At 41.1% G+C, this 18255-nt stretch overlaps 2 protein-coding genes across 5 annotated transcripts; one reads left to right on the top strand and one right to left on the bottom strand.

Moving 5' to 3' along the window:
- The first annotated feature begins 702 nt into the window (after nucleotides 1-702).
- caprin1a (cell cycle associated protein 1a) lies at nucleotides 703-7949 on the top strand. 3 transcript variants are annotated; one of them, XM_069174176.1, is made up of 17 exons: nucleotides 703-833; nucleotides 2467-2601; nucleotides 2793-2855; nucleotides 3107-3193; nucleotides 3567-3808; nucleotides 3989-4071; nucleotides 4348-4503; nucleotides 4626-4678; nucleotides 4812-4895; nucleotides 4991-5152; nucleotides 5343-5451; nucleotides 5680-5741; nucleotides 6054-6158; nucleotides 6378-6540; nucleotides 6823-7011; nucleotides 7129-7235; nucleotides 7337-7949. In XM_069174176.1, the coding sequence occupies exons 2-17, from the start codon at nucleotides 2467-2469 to the stop codon at nucleotides 7421-7423; spliced, it is 1887 nt and encodes a 628-aa protein (XP_069030277.1). In that variant the 5' UTR covers nucleotides 703-833; the 3' UTR covers nucleotides 7424-7949. The 3 variants fall into 3 exon arrangements, with proteins under 3 accessions (XP_069030277.1, XP_069030276.1, XP_069030278.1); XM_069174175.1 differs by having other exon boundaries at nucleotides 6027-6158; XM_069174177.1 differs by lacking the exon at nucleotides 6054-6158.
- Nucleotides 7950-8434: 485 nt separating this feature from the next.
- nucb2a (nucleobindin 2a) lies at nucleotides 8435-15139 on the bottom strand. 2 transcript variants are annotated; one of them, XM_069174179.1, is made up of 13 exons: nucleotides 15061-15139; nucleotides 14544-14684; nucleotides 13877-13984; nucleotides 13410-13542; nucleotides 13167-13270; nucleotides 12240-12425; nucleotides 11962-12052; nucleotides 11753-11811; nucleotides 11576-11668; nucleotides 11319-11408; nucleotides 11022-11192; nucleotides 10783-10843; nucleotides 8435-10689 (listed from the first exon to the last, which is right to left on the bottom strand). In XM_069174179.1, exons 1-13 carry the CDS (start codon nucleotides 15082-15084, stop codon nucleotides 10460-10462), a joined length of 1491 nt encoding a protein of 496 aa, XP_069030280.1. In that variant the 5' UTR covers nucleotides 15085-15139; the 3' UTR covers nucleotides 8435-10459. The 2 variants fall into 2 exon arrangements, with proteins under 2 accessions (XP_069030280.1, XP_069030279.1); XM_069174178.1 differs by lacking the exon at nucleotides 15061-15139 and adding an exon at nucleotides 14779-15053.
- Nucleotides 15140-18255: the final 3116 nt, after the last annotated feature.

Raw genomic sequence — 18255 nt, 5'->3', positions numbered from 1 at the left:
TTTTCTAAAATATTGGGGAACCTGGAGAAGGTTTCGGCCTTTATTGCAATTTAAAAACAAACACTAAATAGGTGTTTTATAGGCTGATTCCTGTATTTTGGATTTGAAGTGTTTACATATTACAAAAGCTTTAGGTCTTTCAAACAAAAAAAGAAAAGCATTTCTGAAGTCCCCACAAAAACTGCTGTTCTGGTAGTGTGAAGAAAGTTTTAGACCTTCACAGTAAGAAATAAAATGTACAACTGAACAGTGAACTTGAAGTAAAAATAAGTGAGATGCAAAGAAACCTATTTTTCTTTCCTCTTTTTTTTTTAAGTTTACGTTTTTGGTGTCAAATCTGATTTGTCTTCAGTAGCAGAGGTACCTTTATTCATAACCTCAGTATTTCTTAAAATTATAGACATGGCCCTGCCAACAAGCAAAGGGTTTATTCGACATTAAGTGTCCAATTGAAAACGAAACAAGCCCTGAAAAAAAAAATATATACAACGTACATGTTTCAATATTTATTTGAAGAAGTCATGTGAAAATGCCATATAAAATTAGGTGCGGGGTTAAAAAAAAAAAAAAAAAAAAAAAAAAAAGTGCAGCATAATGGTGACCACGGTTTTGACTGACATTTTATCGTCAGGCAGTCTCGAGGTCAGCAGCGGGGGGGAGGAGGAGGGGGAGGGAGGGGTCCTTGTAGCTGCTACAATTAGCTTGAGCGGCAGCCGTTGGCCGGTGCGAGCCTTGAGCATCCTTCACGAGGAACACTGGAAGTAAAACTCAACGCTGCACAGCTAACGTAAAACCCGACAGAGGAAATCTCTTTGAAGACAAAGAGTATAAAGGTATGAGATCCGTGCCGTCGCCAGCATTATACTGCCGTTTAAACTGATTTTTTTTTTTGTCCTTTTTTTTTTTTTTTTTTTTCCTCCCCCCCCCCTTTAAATAAATCGCCTGTAGTCACCTCCGCGCAGAGCCGAGCCGCCGCCGCCGCCGCCGCGTCCCGGTGTGCTCTTTTGTTTTTCCACAGTTAACGCGAAACATCAACGTTTCATCATACGGACCTTAAATAAGTGTTTTTTTTTTTTTAAATTGATTTAACGGCCTAGTTTTCACTGACATCCGGTTAACATGGTTGGTGGTGGTGGTGGTGGGGGGGTTAGCTAACAGCTAACAATGGGACGGGGGGAGATTAAGGGAACCGCGTCGTGCGCCCTCGTTAAAGTGATTTGTTGTCGGGAGATGACTTTAAAACCCTCCGCCGGTGGAAACACCGCTTCTTCAACACGGCAGACGGGACTTGACTTTACGTCGTTCAGCTGGAGTCACGTCTCGTCAAGGAGGGCTAGCCGGGTGTTATCCGAGAGAGCTAACGTTAAGGATTTCAACTTGAATACAAGGCCGACATTTTTAATTTGGTTAAATTCCTCCGTTAGATTTAATTCAGCGTCCTAACATGTGTGTATATATACATATATATATATCTAACCTCAGATAAACACGGATAGCGTCAGCCAGCAGCTTACCGAATAACATTTATATTTTTACCTCTGAGCTACTATCTTTTTTGTTTTGTTTTTGTTTAACTCTTTAGCTCAGATCAAACACTGGTTGATTTGCATAATCACGCCGGGAAGTTGTCCCTTTCACTAGCCCGGCGTGCTGTAGTATCCTGACGGGCTCGTCGCGGCTCCAAACATAGAGACTGACGTTACGTAAAGTGAACCTCGTCTCAGGTAAAGGTCAGCGGCGGATCCATTTAAATGCGTCCTGAGCTCATCCACAGGTGTCGGTCGACCCAAATAGTACAATCATTAAACACTGTTTCCCATGTTTACAAACATGGGAGAAGGAAGATGGTGTTTTTTTTTGTTTTTTTAATGTAAGCCACATTTTTTTTTTTTTTTAGATATAAAGAAGGCTTTCCATGTCAGCTGTTCCTGAACCTCTGCCACACTGAAACATGCCCAAGTTGTGCTCCCTTCCCTTCAGGGGATTTTAAATGGACTTGCAGTTCATTTCCTGAGGCGGACACTAACTGTAACCATAACTACTGCTCGCCTGACCTTTAACCTAATCTAACGTTAAACCAAGTCTTCATAGGAAAATGTTATCAATTATGTTGTGCCCCCCGCCCCCCAAAAAAGAGGCATATACCCACAATTTGATTGAGTGAATAAAGTTGAAGGTCTCATTGTTTCAGTCAACTTAATTAATACAAGTGCGCACATACACACACACATGTATGGAGACAGACATATCTACCACTGCAAGAAATGTAATGAAAATGGCTCATTAATCAAAATGGAGCAGTGTGAACTTCTTACAAAAGATGGATTTTGCAATAATCTCTCCGCCTCTGCAAAGAATGAAAGTTGTGTTTGTCTGATTTTTTTTTTTTTTTTTGAGTTTTGTTTGCCAAAAACAATTTCCAAAATTTTAATCTTTTCATGCGTATAATACATTTTCTCCCCAAAGATGCCTTCAGCAACAGTTGGCAACAATGCTGTCCAGTCTGCCTTTCCAGACATGGGAAACGGAAGTAATTCTGAGGCCATGAAGCAGGTTCTTGGCGTCATTGACAAGAAGGTTCGCAATATGGAAAAGAAAAAGGTATCCATAGTCCTTTGAAATGTGCCGTCTCATCACTTTCTTTTGTTGAACCCTAAGTGGGTTGTGAAAATTTCCATTTTATTTGTTGTAGTAGATGTATTCAAATTAATGTTTTTTTTACAAAAGATTACTTTTTGATGTTTTATTTCAACTTAAATTTCACATTTTGTCTTTTTTTAATGTTCTTACAGTCCAAACTCGATGACTATCAGGCAAAGAAGAATAATGGAGAAAGACTGAATCAGGATCAGCTGGTAAGATAAGAAAGTGGTTGTTGGTTTTTTTTTTTTTAATATATATCGCTTTGTTTTGTTTTTTGCCGTGTGCTGCATTATAAATGCAACTAAATCATAAGAATAATTGATAAGTGACAAATAATGAAATATTTGTTTGTGGATTTTTTTTTTTGTACTAAAATACCATTATTGTTGTCATACAGTCTGTTACTGTACCCTGTTTCTTTTTTATTAATTTTTTTTTACATTTCTCTATGATGCACCTGCAGGATGCTTTGACAAAGTATCAAGAGATCCTCTATAACCTTGAGTTTGCCCGAGAGTTGCAGAAGAGCTTCCTGGCGTTGGGTCAAGAGGTGAGTCCTGAGTTGTAACTTTGCCACTTGCTGATCAAACTTTGGTCTCATTCATTTTAAGGCTTTTGTCAGTTTCATATAGAAAACTACAACATCAACCGGATGACTGATGAAGTATTCCAGAACTGGTTTCACACAGGCAGCCTCAGAAAAGCTTAAAATATCGGAAGTCGGAGAGGAAACAGAAAAGCGATCGGCATTGATTTGTTAGACCATGCACATTACCGTTAGGCTTTGACAAAGTGCAGCAATATACAGGGGACATTTTTTTTTATAAGATTTAGATGTTTTTGGGGGGGAAACCTTCACACGTGTGTGTGTGTGTGTGTGTGTGTGTGTGTGTGTGTGTGTGTGTGTGTGTGTGTGTGTCCAGGTTCAAAAGGTGGTGAAGAAGTCTGCAAGACGGGAACAGCTGCAGCGGGAGGAGACTGAACAACGGCGGCTGAAGACAGTTTTGGAGCTTCAGTATTTACTGGACCAGTTGGGAGATGATGGTGTCAGGCAGGAACTTAAACGGCCTGATGCCTCCGGTTCCCCTTTGCTCACTGACGCTGACCTCGCATCCCTTGATGAGTTTTACAAACTAGTGGGACCTGATCGGAACTATGACGTCAGGTACGAGGGTGCCTGTGTTCTTCAGTGGCACATGCATTTAAAGGTGCAGCTGTTACAACATAGTTCATCATCATAGATTATGTTTTGAACCTCCTCAACGAGTAAAGATATTAAAAAAAAAAAAAGAGGGCCAATTACACGCGACTAAATTGTATATTTATCCTGTTGTGTAATGTTCAGGTTGACTGACCAATATGACGAGGCCTCACTACACTTGTGGGAACTGCTTGAGGGCCGAGAAAAGGCTGTGGCAGGGACCACATGTAAGTACCGTCATGGTTTTACAACGCCCACCACACAAACACTCATGATTACTTATTAAAGATAAATGTATAGTATGGTGCAAAAGTTTAAAGTACTTGTGGAAAACCTTAAGAAGTGGTCAAAAAGCCAAACAGGAAAATGCAGGTTGATCCTGTTAAATGCAAAATCAAGGTGCGTAAAACTGGTTGGTCCTGTGTTGTTAAACAGGTATAAAGTGATGAATGCTTTTCCACAGAACTGTAGAGCAACGATTTTGTTTTCCGTCTTTGTTCCAGACAAGTCACTGAAGGACACTCTGGACAAAGTGCTGCTGAGTGGGTACTTTGATAGAGCACAAACTCATCAGAATGGGACATGTGAGGAGGAAGAGGAACAAGAGGAGCCGACTGTGGTGGCTGAGTCTAAAGCAGGAGAGCAACCATCAGAACCTGGTAACTAACAACATTGTGTGTGTGTGTGTGTGTGTGTGTGTGTGTGTGTGTGTGTGTGTGTGTGTGTAGTAGTGTTTGATTGTGAAAGAAAACTTGACCTCATATTTGCTTCTTTTCTCCAGAAGGATTAGCGAATGAAAAATACACAGAGCCAATTAAAGTGGAAACAACAGAGGTGAGATTTCCATGTGTATTATGTATATACATATATATAGATATATATATATATGCTACATGTGAAATCACACAAATCAGCTGTTTTTGCTTTTTGTTGTATCACATTTTTAGTATGTTGTCTTGTGTTCCAGTTTGTAAACAGACAGTTCATTCCAGAAACTACATACAGTAACACAGATAAAGACCAAGTGGAGGAATGGACTGTGGAGGCTCAGGTAAACCCACGACTTTATCACCACAGCCCTCAATGCTGCAAAACCCAGTTCTCTCCTTGTGTTTCAGTGCGCTCTGATGTGTCTGTGTTGAATAGATGGTGAATTCCCTCCAGCATCAGCCCCCTGCCCAGCTGGCTCCAGAATCAAGCATTGCTGCGAACCAAGTCACCCCCTCTCCTGCCAACGACCCCGTGGTCAGAAAGCAGGCAGTGCAAGACCTCATGGCCCAGATGCAGGGGACGTACAACTTCATGCAGGTAAGTAGGTCCACAAATACAGCGTTGTGTCGAGCTCAATGTTCCTTTGGTTCGGAGATGGACAATATGATTCAAGGTTTTTTTTTTGTCTTGGTTAAAGGGTGGTGTCCCAACTCACTAGATTATCGCAGTGCCCCTAAACCTGATTGTTGACCGAATAATACATGTACACGTGATGTGGTTCTTGCAGGACTCCATGTTGGAGTTCGACGGCCAGGCTCTGGACCCAGCCATTGTCTCTGCTCAGCCAATGAAGCCTGTTCAGACTGTTGACCTGCAGCAGATGGGCGGCCCTTCACGTAAGTTCATTTACTCTTAATCAGATCAGATCCACGAACACTTTTAAGTGAGTTGTGACATATTATCCCGAAAATGCAATACACCAGTTAGCAACATATTTTTTTTATTACTGTTTTATTACATTTTGGTGGCCAACAAAATAAGTTTGTGACCATGATTGAAGAATTTATATGCTACTTTTGACAACATTTCAGCCCCATAATTCACATTTCTTTTCTTCCAAACAGTCCACTCGGAGTCCAGACTTTCTCAGACAACTGCAGTGTCTGGATCACAGGAGTCCTCACAAGTAAGTAGATTGGAAGCAGGAAGTGGGTGGTGAGACAGACTCCTTTTGTGTTATTCAGATGGTATTTTTTGAACCCTTCTGCATGGATTAAATGCGATGATATCTGACATGTCATGATGTTATTGAGTGTGTGTATATAACAAGAGAATTATTTCATTCATTTGAATATCATTATAAGATAGACGGGAACTTTTAGGTGCAAATCGGTGATCGTCTCTCTTCCGCTGACCTCTCCACATGCCTTGTTTCCTTGCCTTCCAAACTCCCTCCTTCTTACCTGCCCAGGCCTCAATGTCTCTGTCATCTGAACAGTCTCCCGCCCCATGTTCCCTGTCCTCTGCCTTCCCACCTGTCTCCAAACCCACCCACACTGGAGGCATCAATGTCAACGCAGCACCTTTCCAGTCAGTGCAAGCGGTACGCTTTCTATCTGGGTCCATTTTAACAATGCAACGGTGAAATTGTTTGGACGTAGTCAATGCATTCTGTCGGAAACGATCAGCCTCCATACATGTACGAGGGTTAGCATTTCCGAACTATAACACACCGCCCTCCGCAAGGCCTTCTACACCAATTGTATCCGTGTCTTGCTTTGGCACAAACGGTAATAAAGAAAACCTTTCTTCTCCTTTTCAGGTATTTAACATGAATGCTCCTGTACCTCCATCCACTGATGGCCAAGCAGACCCTTTGAAGCAGCCCAGCCAGTTCCCCGGTGGCTATGGACAAGGTTTTAGCAGCCAGCCAGAGAATCCTTTAGTAGACCAGCCAGACATCCCGCAGGAACGATTACAGTCAGGTGAGGGTACATCTGATGAACCCCTGAAAAGACATCTTTGATCTCAGCTCATCGGAAAAAGTACAAAATAATGTGTTGGGATTCCAAAAGGACTCAAAGCTTTTGTCTTTTTGTTACACAAATGATCTCTTTGGAGACAAAGTCAAAATAGCGGTGAATGAAGGAAAATGTGCAACTTTCTCAGCTTGCAGAAATGTATTTTGCGTTTTAAAGCTAAACTACAAAAGTGGCCAACTACCCGTGCATCACAGACTTTAATTCTTGTGTATCACTTCTGTCTAGTTGTCGCAGGATTCCAGACCCAAGACCAGGTCATGCCCTCAGCGGTAGGCCATGAAGATCCCTCTCCAGGAGCCGGGTTTGGACAGTCTGGCCAGTCCTTCTACAACAGCAGGGCTGTGCCCAGGGGTGGACCCAGGAGTGCCCGTGGAATGATGAACGGATATCGGGGCTCCACCAATGGATTTAGAGGTAAAAGCATCAAACTATGTTTCACGGAGACAACATAATCATGTGGCCTCATTATTCGCTGTAATAATAATACAATACCCGTTTAAGTCGCACTGTTTAATGTCTTTCTTTCATCAGGGGGATATGAAGGCTATCGCCCTCCTTTCTCAAATGCTCCCAGCAGTGGTTATGGACAAACCCAGTTTAACACATCTCGGGACTACTCCAATAATACCTACCAACGGGTACGAATTTACGCAGCAAAAAGCTGATTTAATATCACGTCACTAACTTACATTTTCAACTTTTTAAGACGATTAAATGTGTAAAAACTTGTTTCTTGAAGGAGGGATATCAGCAAGGCTACAAGCGGGGAGCTGGCCAAGGACCTCGAGGACTGTCTCGAGGAAACGCTCAAGCATTGCGATCCTAAAGGATCGTACGGACCGTCAAAGTTGCGCCACGTTGAACATTCAGGATTTTTGAATGTGTTTGCCCCAGCTCACTTTTATAACAACGTTCTGTTTCTCATTGGTAATCTTATTTTTTTAACTCCTGGCCTACTTATCAGAGTCAGCCTGCTTTGGTCTGTCTAGATCCTCCTTAATGTTTTAACACAAAATGCTGAACATCACCACATGTAGGATTCTCAGCAAGTCTGTGTGACGTAAAACAACAAATAGATATTCCTGTAAACTTGAAAGATTTCATTAATTTATTTTTTGTACAAAATAAATGCAAAAAATACCCTGCCACTGTCGATCTGATTCCATGAGAAGGATTTTCTTCTGCCCTGTGCTGTCAGCCACTTTTTCCTTTTGATCTTCTAATTTTCATGAAGGCATTCAATGTTTTTTTTTTACACCCCTCTGTCACCTCTTGCACCATCACCTCTTTGTACACTGATGTTATTGGTTGAGACTGTTTCAATAAACTTGTGTCCTATTACCCTCTGTTAATGATACAACTTTCTGCTGTTTTTATTGTGTGTGCATTAATGTGACATTGGTTTGGTTCAGTTGTTGAAAAGTGGATGTAGTTTGGGGAGTTGGGATGTGTCCAGAAAGTCAATCGGCCCTACAAACCCAGGACATATTGGGGTACCAGTAGTCCTGTCTATTGTCACTTTACCACATATTTATAGCAATTGGATAATTGAAACCAATATAATTATAGCATCTTTACTACGAAGGCCTTAATATTTGTAGAGAAGAATATGAATTCCATTAAATATTGGTGCAGTGAGACTGTTGGCAGTTAACAACTCATGCATTTCAATCACTACCAAAACTATGACTTAAACACATCACCTAAAACTGAAGTGTGTCGTTATGGTTATATTGAAGATTATTTAAACAAATAAGGTGCCACTGCTTTACATTTTCTTACATTATGTATAAATTGAAAGTGACATTTGTCAAGTGATCAATTCTGCTGGACAAACTGAAAGGTAAACCGTTTTATTTTCTTGAACTGAGGTGTGCTGTAGTGTCAAATGACTCTTGTCTCCAGCAGCGAGCGATCAGAAACACCACCTGTACATGTTGTGCAAATTATAATGCAGGAACACATGGCACAGAAAACATGACAGCAAAAGAGAGAAAACATATTCCATGTCTAAACTTTGTATAAAGTAAAACCACAGTTAAGGCAGAGATGTTATCTCATTGATGCAAATGAAGCCTTCTTCACTTAAAAGTGTTGATAAATCACCAACACCTGTTTGCCAAGGCTGAAGTCTGCCAGCTACAACAAACATTACATGAAAAAAGTAACCTGAATAACAGCAAATACACCAAAGCAGCAATTTGTGAAATGAATTGACCAAGTTTTTCTTATTAGGACCAACTAACACGCACCTCAAACCAAATACAATGTTATGAACTGAATGTCAAGAAATCTAATTTAGAAGTTTTCACAAGATCACACTTTGCCAGATTAAAAAAAAACCAAAAACAGATTTCTGCATTTTTGTGATGCTGTTAATATCTGACTTTGCTCATATTTATTCAGAGCTTTAACCTTTTTCTCATAAAATCTTTTAATGGAAGAAATTTAATCCAGCAGTTGTTTCAACAAAATACTCAGGTGCAGATGATTATGATGAAAAGACACCATCATCAAAGTCTCCGCCTTAACTGAAAATGAACTTAACCTCAAAAGTATTTTATCAAACAAATGAAAAATCATGATCAACTTATAAATAGACATGGCACATACACATCTGTGTATGAACAACTGAAATACAAATGCACTACGCAACAAAGCAAATTTACTATTTCAGAGGTTCAACCGTTGCTCGTTCTGTGCGTGACAAGTAGGTCGTTTTAAAAATCATTTCCAGAGTCATACAGCCAAACTGGAACGAACCTCGAACTTCCACATACAAATCTGCAGGAGGATTTGTCGCTCCAATCTCAATTTTAAGAATGGAGCCCCTCTAGTCAGCGGAGACCAGCTGCAGCGTTGTGTCATGTAGGCAGAGCACAAAGTTTTAGATTCACGGTTGAGCAAATCTGACTGTACAGTTGAACAAATGATGTTTCATGGTAGGTAAACAGTTGACGGGTTATGACGGCAAGCAAGGTGACCATTAAAGAAAGTAGCACAGGTATTGGTAGAAGGACTTCACTGAATTTAAAGGACCAGGCTTCAGGAGGTATTTTCTGGGTAAAACACTGTAACGTGATCACAGCTGGAGAGGATCAAAATAAAATATGTCTACTCCAAAGATCTGAGAAAAAAGGATTACATGATGCTGTATTTGACTCCATCAACAAGTCCTTACTTTTAGTTTAGTAAGGTGAAATGGTTCTGTGTGTACTATCAACATGATGTATGCTGATTAAAGTTGCTGGAGTGCATCTTGTCCTCTTTTAGGGCTTTTAAATCTTAAACGTATCCCTCGTACCTGATACGTGATATTTCATGCAGTCCACCAAAATACATTTCACCTCAAGTCACCCTTCTAATTTCATTTGTAAGATGTTTGGGGATATTTTGATAGTGGCGTCAAAAAAAAAATCAAAATCAAAACGCTAAAGTTGAAATGACTTTTGATCCCCCTCAACAGCTGCAATGTACCCATGCAACAGGCTCTTGGATCAAACTGATTGGGCCATGGAGCCAGCATCGGCACAGGTTTAGAGGTTCTGTATAGCAAAATTATATTTGTGTAATATCAAACATCCTAATGAAAAAAAAAAATCCTTAAAAATGTAAGTATGCACATTTAAGGATACATGTCCATGGTAGGTCATTTCCATAATGTAATCTTGGGATTACAGTTTAAACACTGGTATCAGGGATAACAGAGACTCCTTTTGTGTCACTCTCCTTCATCTCTAGTCAACTCCGAACCCCTGATTGTGGTCATGCTGGTTAAAGAGGCCTTATTACTCAGGTGGGACTGCTCCTCTGCACACAGGAGTGGAGGTGCTATAAGAGTCTGGCTGCTTTGTCAGCATCGTTACGGCAGGTTATGGTGGCCTTGTGCAACTTCTTGATGGCCTGGTGGCAGATCCTGATGTGTCTGGGGGAGACCTTGCTGGGCCAGGTCTTGGATTTGTTGTTCATAGTGTTCCTGAGGTGTATCTTGGGGATTTTGGGGTGGGGGCTGGTGCCCTTGTAGGTGGGCCTCTCGGTCATCGTGCAGCTGGTTGTCGACTGCATGTATCTCTGGGATAGCATTTCCTTCAACTGTAAAAGAGGACCAGTTTTACACTCTGAGGTCAGCCTGAAAAACCAAAGAAATACCAAAATACAAAACAACGTGGCGCAATCAACACTCACCATGAACCTCTGGAGGCGGTTCTATTTTCTGTGACTTGAGTCGCTCCATATGCTCGACTGCCTGTAGTGATGGAGTTCCAGAAAGACTTTTTTTTTTTTACAAATATTGACAATAAAACATTTAATGCTAAGATGAAACCTCGACAGCATCAGGTCTGGACGTCAGCAGCCTGCCACATTCACTGCAAACCCACCACAGTGGACCTTTATACAGCGCCAGTGTGCCGCTACCTCCTTACCTGTTGCAGCTCAATTTTCTGTGCATTAAGCTGCTCCTGCTGTCTCTCCAGCTCCTCTCTCTGTTTCTGGAGGTCGACAGCCTTCTCATTGAGGTCGTATTCTTGCTGAGTCAGATGCTCCTCAAACTCCCTCATCTCCTCATCTGTGTAAGCTTGGTTCTGCTCCAGGGTCTAAAGAAACACAAAGTAAGACGGGATACCACTTATCAGACTCCTGCTTCTACTAACATAAAGGTTTTCAGATTGAACTACTTTCAATAATGTCAACATGGTAAAGTGTCATATGTTGCGTCTCACCTCCCAGCTATCTGGCTCCAAGAATTCTTTTTTCTTCGTAGCAACCAGGAACTCCTCTAAAGAGACGAGCCTGTCTTTGTTAGCGTCCACCTACGAGGAAGACAACCAGAGAGCTTTCAGCATGGATTATATGTTATCACTCATTGACAGGGTCCAGGAAATAGATACAACATAGACGGCTCTGTTAAACACAAGATGCAAAGCCAGCTGAGGTGCAAACTGAGGTCTAACAGGGTCCCGAGTTCAACTTACTGTACCTCATTCATAACGTGCTCTCTCATACGTAGCCGCTCTTCCTCCATCTCCACCATGTCATCCTCTTCGTTGGTGGGGTCATAAATCTTTTCCAGCTGAAATCACAAAGGCCAACAGTCAAGGCAAAGACCGCCCACTGAAACACAACCGATTTTTAGATCCATTCGGTATGGCTTTACCTCTTTGGTGAACAACGCCTCGAGCTCCTGTTCATCAAAGAAGCCGTCTCCGTTGGTATCTGCGTTATCAGGAAAGACAAAAAAAAAGACCCTAATGAACCAGTACAACCTTTTCTGTTCCACTTGAAAAAAAAAACCTAACATGCAGAATTGAAAGAATGGCTCATCGTCCCATTTTAAAAGGTGCTGGTTGGTAGAACAAGTCTTACCATGCAGATTGAAAAAGGTCCGAGGGTCAAAATCCTCCGGGTCCAAGCCATCAGCTTCCTCCCACACCTCTTTCAGTTGATTCTGGCTACCCTGCAGCATCCAGGGAAAAATCACATGTGAATTTCAGAATAAAACAAAATGTTTGAACATTCTGGTAGAAGTACCGTGTTTTATTTGTGGAGTCGAAACTCTTCAAATCTGGACTAAAAATGCACCATGACACCGGATGGAGAGGAAAAGCCCGTACTGTGCGTCTCCGCGTTGTCTGTGAACTTACCGGGTGGTTGACCTTAGGGTGGTCTGCATGCTTCTTCCTCATCTCCTCGTAGTGGTCCTCCTCCTTCTTTCTGTCATCCTCGTCCAGTGTTTTCAGATGTTCCTGTCTGTCGTGCTCTTTCATCATTTCATACTTCTTGAACTCCTCGTGTCTCTCTTTGTCATAGTTCTCCAGATCCTTGGTGGCCTGGTGAAAAACATTTACAAAGGTTAACAATTTACCTTGATTCAAATTAACAGTGACATGACGCAAGCAACTCTATGTCCTTATGCACCTGAAAACTAAACGGATCCACACTGCAGTATACGGAATAGTTCTGTTCACCGAGATTTCTGAATGCCGAACTCATTTTCTGTTGTTTCGTTTAGCTACGGGCATCTGTGGGAAAATCAATTACATATTCTGGTGATTTATTATGAAGTGACCAAAAGTAAATACAACCACTGGAGTATTATAAAATAAGCTGCGCTTGAAATGTAATGTGCCGAGCGCCCTTCGACTAGTAAAGTCAAAGAACTTCATTCACTCCTTGGGTTTTATTTGATTGATCAGGACGTGTGAGACAGCTCATACATCTCGTATTGATATTCGAAATTCAAACAGTTCCTGAGCTGTTACATTTCCTGACTCTTCAAACTTTGTGGTAGCACTCGACAACCTCCTCCAGGCAAATGAATGAAGCTCTGAAAATGAAGCAAACTTAATCCTACAAAGCAAAAGAATTTTCTTTAAACACGACTTAACATATTTACTCTTGACAATTTGTCCTGATAATAAAAAGCAGCTGCAGAACACTGCAGGTCTCTGTCCTGAACCGCCGTTCTCTGCAGTACTAACGTCCTCCTTTGCCGCCTGACCGTGGACAAATGACGGCTGGCTCCCCGTCTTCGGCCACACGATGAAGTACGAAGGAGCAATGACATTTACCGATTTGATGAGCCGGTCCAGGTCGTCCACTTCAAACGTATGCGGGTTCATGTGGTTCAGGTACTCGAACTGTTTGAGCAGCGCCTGGTGGTCCACAGCTATTTCTGTTCACAGGGTAAATGTTGACATACATAAAAACATGTGAATATATGAACACAACATTTTTCTTTGAAGAATTTGCCTTGTTACACCTTACTTTAAGCATAATTCAAAATGGAATGCACATTTTGTCGTACAACGTACCATTTCCTCCTTCAAGATCTTGCTTGGCTTTAATCAGGGTCCGGAGTCTGTTGACCTCCTGCCTTTTCAACTCGTCCAGTTTTGTTCTGACATTATGGCTGACAAAGTCGAGCTCTTTGGCCAGCTTACCTTGCTATGTTAAAAACAAGCGATGCAAAAATTAGTGACATTTAAAAAGAGGGATGAAGCAATACATATCATTTTTTTGTTTTGTTTTATTAATGTGACTAATATCCTTGTTCTTAATTATTATAACTAAAACTGATGGTTTTAAACACAGATTTAAAAAGCCAACATTACGCGTTATCATTTCTCAAAAAAAATACATAATTTACCGAGAAGATTCATCACATTCTGCAGCAAAAGAAAGCCCATCATTTACCAGCCAGAATAATGATTCACTAACATTACATCGGTGGAAAAATGCTGCCCAGGTGAAAAGACCAGACAAATGAAAATCAGGACACCTTAATGTCTTCCATGTCGGTATTGTGGAGCTTTTCTCTAAAATGTTGATCCTTCTCTAGAAAATCAATGACTTCTCTGAGGTAGCGGTCGTAGTGGAGTCCAGTGTCCTAAAAAACACAAATAAAAGAGAAAGGTAACATAATTAATATTCCTACAATGATAATAACTTATTTTTTTTGAATGTCATTTCTTTCAGAGACTGATGAACTGAAAACCGTGCGAGTTAAAATCATATTTTGCTTCTATTCAACACACATCAGCTGACGCCCAACATTACACGTCCTCCGTCCAGATGTTTAATGTTGACAAGACGAGCCTTTAATGTTGTGTTACTGCCCTCTTCAAACGGCCCTTTGCTGCTTCTGGTCTGTGTTGGAGACCCTCGCTTACCATCCAAATGAAAAGGACTGCATTCCTTGAGTTTTCTCACCTCGACACAGAATCCACATGATATTTGTTTAACCGCCGTTAAGCCGACTTGTCGACATCCAAGAAGGATAAATGTGTGCGTATCCGTGGACTCATAAACCAACAACATATAGAGCTGTAGTACTGCTGATCTACAGGATTCGTGGGATCGATAAATGTTAAGTGTGATGAAGAACGAGTGACATAAGAGCAGAGTATTACATTTCCACCACGTGTGTAGACCTAGTGTCTTCCTACCACACTTGCTGGAGGCTCTTCAGGTGTTTTCTCTGGCTCTTTGACTTTGGTCTTGTCCATACTGATGGGAACTGCCTCTGAGCCCCGCAGCTGGACCAGCAGCAGGACCCAGCCGGTGAGGAAGGCCCGGCTCCAGCACATCTGGACATGAAGGCAACCAGCACAGTGTTGTTGTTTTTTTTATTAGTTTACAGTATTGCTGGCATTTTACAGTGTGACAAGACAAACAGTGTACAGCTCGTCGTGCGTCCAAACTTCCTCTTTCGGCCTTATTCAAACAGCTCTTCCGTCTTCCACCAAGCATCGGTGGCTGGATGACAACATCCAAAGCAAGCTGTTGGGTGTTAGCTCTAGCGCTGGCACTGACAGATCGGGCTAATAAGTGCCTAGCACCAAAGAGTCAGGTGCTCGTGTGACGTGACGCTGTTGGTCTGAGCAGCGCAGCTTCCGTAACTCTTCCGCGACGCTGAACATTGTTGGAAGCACCAGTAAAGAGCTCCGTAGGTGTGTCACTCACTTTATTCTGAATCCTGGACCTCATCAGCTCAGCTCTCGGACCGTCGTTTCCTCAGCTGGAGATATGTCGGCGTCCGACTCGCTCGTCAGCACTGTAGGTTGCGCGTGCGCGGCAGCGTTAACCTGATTGGGCGGTTCAGCTGTCCGTCAGACGTGACCAGCAGTTAGGTTGCATTGAATCGTACGTGGCGAGATGACAACGGAGCAGGTGGGCGGTCCCTCCTTTGTGTGTTATCGATAAGATCAGGAAATTCACTTGCGGGTAGATGAAGCGCCGACACTGAATGATATTTTTATTTTTATTAGAACAGTTTTGTGTTGTTTTCTTAAAGTATTAATGTTGAAATACTATTTTTTTTTTTAATAATGAACCCATTTATTTCTGATCAATCAGATATTTATTGCGCATATTATATCAAATGTATTAATATATATAATATAGTTATATAATTTTAATTAATTTACTAACACTAGTAAAAAAAAACATTTTTTTTTTTTTTTTTTTACACAGGCAACAGTAGTACCACAGTATAAAACTATTGCAACTAAAAGTCCTGCATTTAAGAGGGTCGCAAAAGTATTATCAGCAAAATGCACTCAAAATACTCATTATTAGCTCCTGTGATGTCATTATATTATATAATACTGCTTTACAATTACTGACGCTTTAATGTAAAATTCAAACACTGTAGCTGGTCAAGATGTTCTACAAAGTAAAATCAATAACAACGCAAGGAATTTGGTGAGCTAATGTTTTGTACCTTAAATATTCATCTGCAGGATAGTCTGAAATGCAGCGGAGCAGAAAAACAGTACTTGAATAGGTACAGCAAAAGATGTTCAAATATTGGGGTGCACTACTCTGACATTATGCAGCTTGTTTTTGACAGCTTTAAGCACATTTCAAGGTCATGAGAATATTTCTAAAATATTCAAGTTTTTACTGTACCATAATAAAAGATGTAAAACTGCAGCTCTGTCTCAGCTTTTACTCGGCACAGGAAGCAGCAGTCTGTGATTAATGAGTCCAGGTCCACCTCTCACCCCAGTCCTGCTCAGTGGCCTCATGGGGAGATCTTACATGGGACCTTGTGGTCGTGTTTACAGATGGTCAGACTCCTCTCGATGCGCTCATCATCTTATATCTAGCCTGTCGAAAACACAGCTGTTCTTCTAAAGACTTTCCATTTTTAATTAGGCTTGTATTTATAAAGGTGCAGCTTTCACCACAATTACATGCAACTGAATCAAACATGATACTGATCAGTAGGATTAAGCGCCACACAGATCGACACAACAACGTCTGAGCATCACTGCTGATGAATGTCACTGCTTGTAAAAGTAGTGGAACAAGAGGCATGAGTAGATAACAACACACCATATTCAGCTTGTAAATGATCTTCACTCCAACATTAATCTGAACGGTGAGAAATCACGTGCTGACATACAATCCCTCCAGAAGAGGGCGCTGCTGTGATGTGTTGGCAGAGTCCATGATTCATCCAGTGACTGTTGTGCCATCCTTCAGATTGCTACGGAAATAGTGAATGAGTAGAGGTCCATGTTAGTAGAACTGGTCAAATATTCTGGAAGCCACTGGGCTTAATGAGGGCATTAGTAAAAGCAAATATGGAATTATGATCCATGTTAACATCTGTGTGTGTGTGTGTGTGTGTGTGTGTGTGTGTGTATATATGTGTATATATATATATATATATATATCCAAAAACACTGTTTATGTGGCTTGGCAGGTACAGCAAGACAATGAATCTCATTTCTATCTGGATAAGTGAGTTTATGACTAAATGTAACATCCCTGTCCTATAGATGTCAGTGTAATAGTTCAATGAGCAGGAAGGTAATTAATCAATGCCGTAGATCATAACTAAAGTGGAAAGTGAAAGAAAGCTACAGCGGGATCAGCATTTCTTTTTAATCAACAACTACATGAAGGCTGAGTGTGCTTCATAATGAACTACAGGAGACTAGGAGACTAAAGTCTAAATATTACCCTACACTATGTGTTAATAATTCAGGTACTCTGAGACACCTGTATGGGCTCATTAATATACCTTACTCTGCTGACATTAAGGGATACTGTTGGAGAAGGCCTTTCTGAAAAGATGCTATTGATTTCCTTTGGCTGCTTCTGCCAGGTAGATTAACCAAACTATTCCTCTCTGAGGTGCTGAAAGTCAGAACAAGAGAATCTTTATTTCATTTTCTGCTCAGCACCTTCAGTAAGCTGTGATTCAGCGGGAGGAGGCTCTCTGAGGAGAAGACAATAACATTGAGTCACCTTGCTGCATTGTGAGCCTCTGGCAGCCAAGAGGCAGGATTCAGCAACAGCAGCAGCAGCAGCACAGACCATACTGCAGAGCTGCACTGGACTGCACAGCAATGATGTGTGTACTTTTGTGTGTAAATTAGTATGTGTTAATAGATGTCTATATTGCGGCGATGATGATAAATCATAGCAAGGTCAAATAACAGCAATTGAGCACGGCTATGAGATGATCACACTGCAGTATGCGTGTTGTTCCGGCTACTCGCTCCTTCATTTAGCAGACTGCTTGAGGAAAACACAAGTTGCACTAAATCACACTGAATTGAAGATATTGGAGGTATTATTGAGTCATCCAGACAGTTTTTATTCCTGTTGCAGGCCTCTTCTGTCCCTGCTTCACCTTAAAATGCAGAGCACTGGCTTCAACAAAATGCAGCATATTTTCTTCTCCAGTCTGTTGCAGTTGGGTGGTTCTGCTCTGATGTTGTGACAGATTTAAAAATGCATTTTATGGCTTCGACATTTGGTTTGCTCCCTTAAGATAAGATATGAATGAGTGTGAAAATAAAACGGGTTGAGGGCACTGTCTAACATGTCTCCTTCAGGCTTTTCAAATATGATTAGATCTGACTCTGAAGGCCAAAATTCCCATTATTTGGAAACACTTTGTGCTCTGTATGAAGTGTACACTTGTCAAGTTTCTTCTCTTATCTATTCAGGTCTTCCATAATTGTTTCTTGTCTGCAGCCCTCATTTAGCTATTAATTCCTTTTTATATGTGTCCTATTTGATCAGAAAGCCTTTATATATATATATATATGAGGTTAAAAGATACGATAGCAGAGAAAATCCTTTTACTCTGACTTTTCTGTCATGCAGAGAATACTTTAGGGGGTTTACAGTGAACTA

Source organism: Embiotoca jacksoni, unplaced genomic scaffold (assembly GCF_022577435.1).
Source record: "Embiotoca jacksoni isolate LCO1_2020_lvr unplaced genomic scaffold, fEmbJac1.0.p SCAF_6, whole genome shotgun sequence".
NCBI classification, from domain to species: domain Eukaryota; kingdom Metazoa; phylum Chordata; class Actinopteri; family Embiotocidae; genus Embiotoca; species Embiotoca jacksoni.
The sequence above is the reverse complement of the archived record's forward strand: the minus strand, read 5'-3'. Positions and strand labels throughout refer to the sequence as shown.

Coding starts and splice junctions, on each gene's coding strand:
- caprin1a (XM_069174175.1), top strand. CDS start 2,467: ATGCCTTCAGCAACAGTTGGCAACAATGCTGTCCAGTCTGCCTTTCCA. Junction 3,809..3,988: donor GATCGGAACTATGACGTCAG/GTACGAGGGTGC, acceptor TGTAATGTTCAG/GTTGACTGACCAATATGACG. Junction 7,012..7,128: donor CTCCACCAATGGATTTAGAG/GTAAAAGCATCA, acceptor TTCTTTCATCAG/GGGGATATGAAGGCTATCGC.
- nucb2a (XM_069174178.1), bottom strand. CDS start 14,847: ATGCTTGGTGGAAGACGGAAGAGCTGTTTGAATAAGGCCGAAAGAGGA. Junction 14,685..14,778: donor GTTTGGACGCACGACGAGCT/GTACACTGTTTG, acceptor CTTCATGTCCAG/ATGTGCTGGAGCCGGGCCTT. Junction 11,193..11,318: donor TGGAGCCAGATAGCTGGGAG/GTGAGACGCAAC, acceptor GTGTTTCTTTAG/ACCCTGGAGCAGAACCAAGC.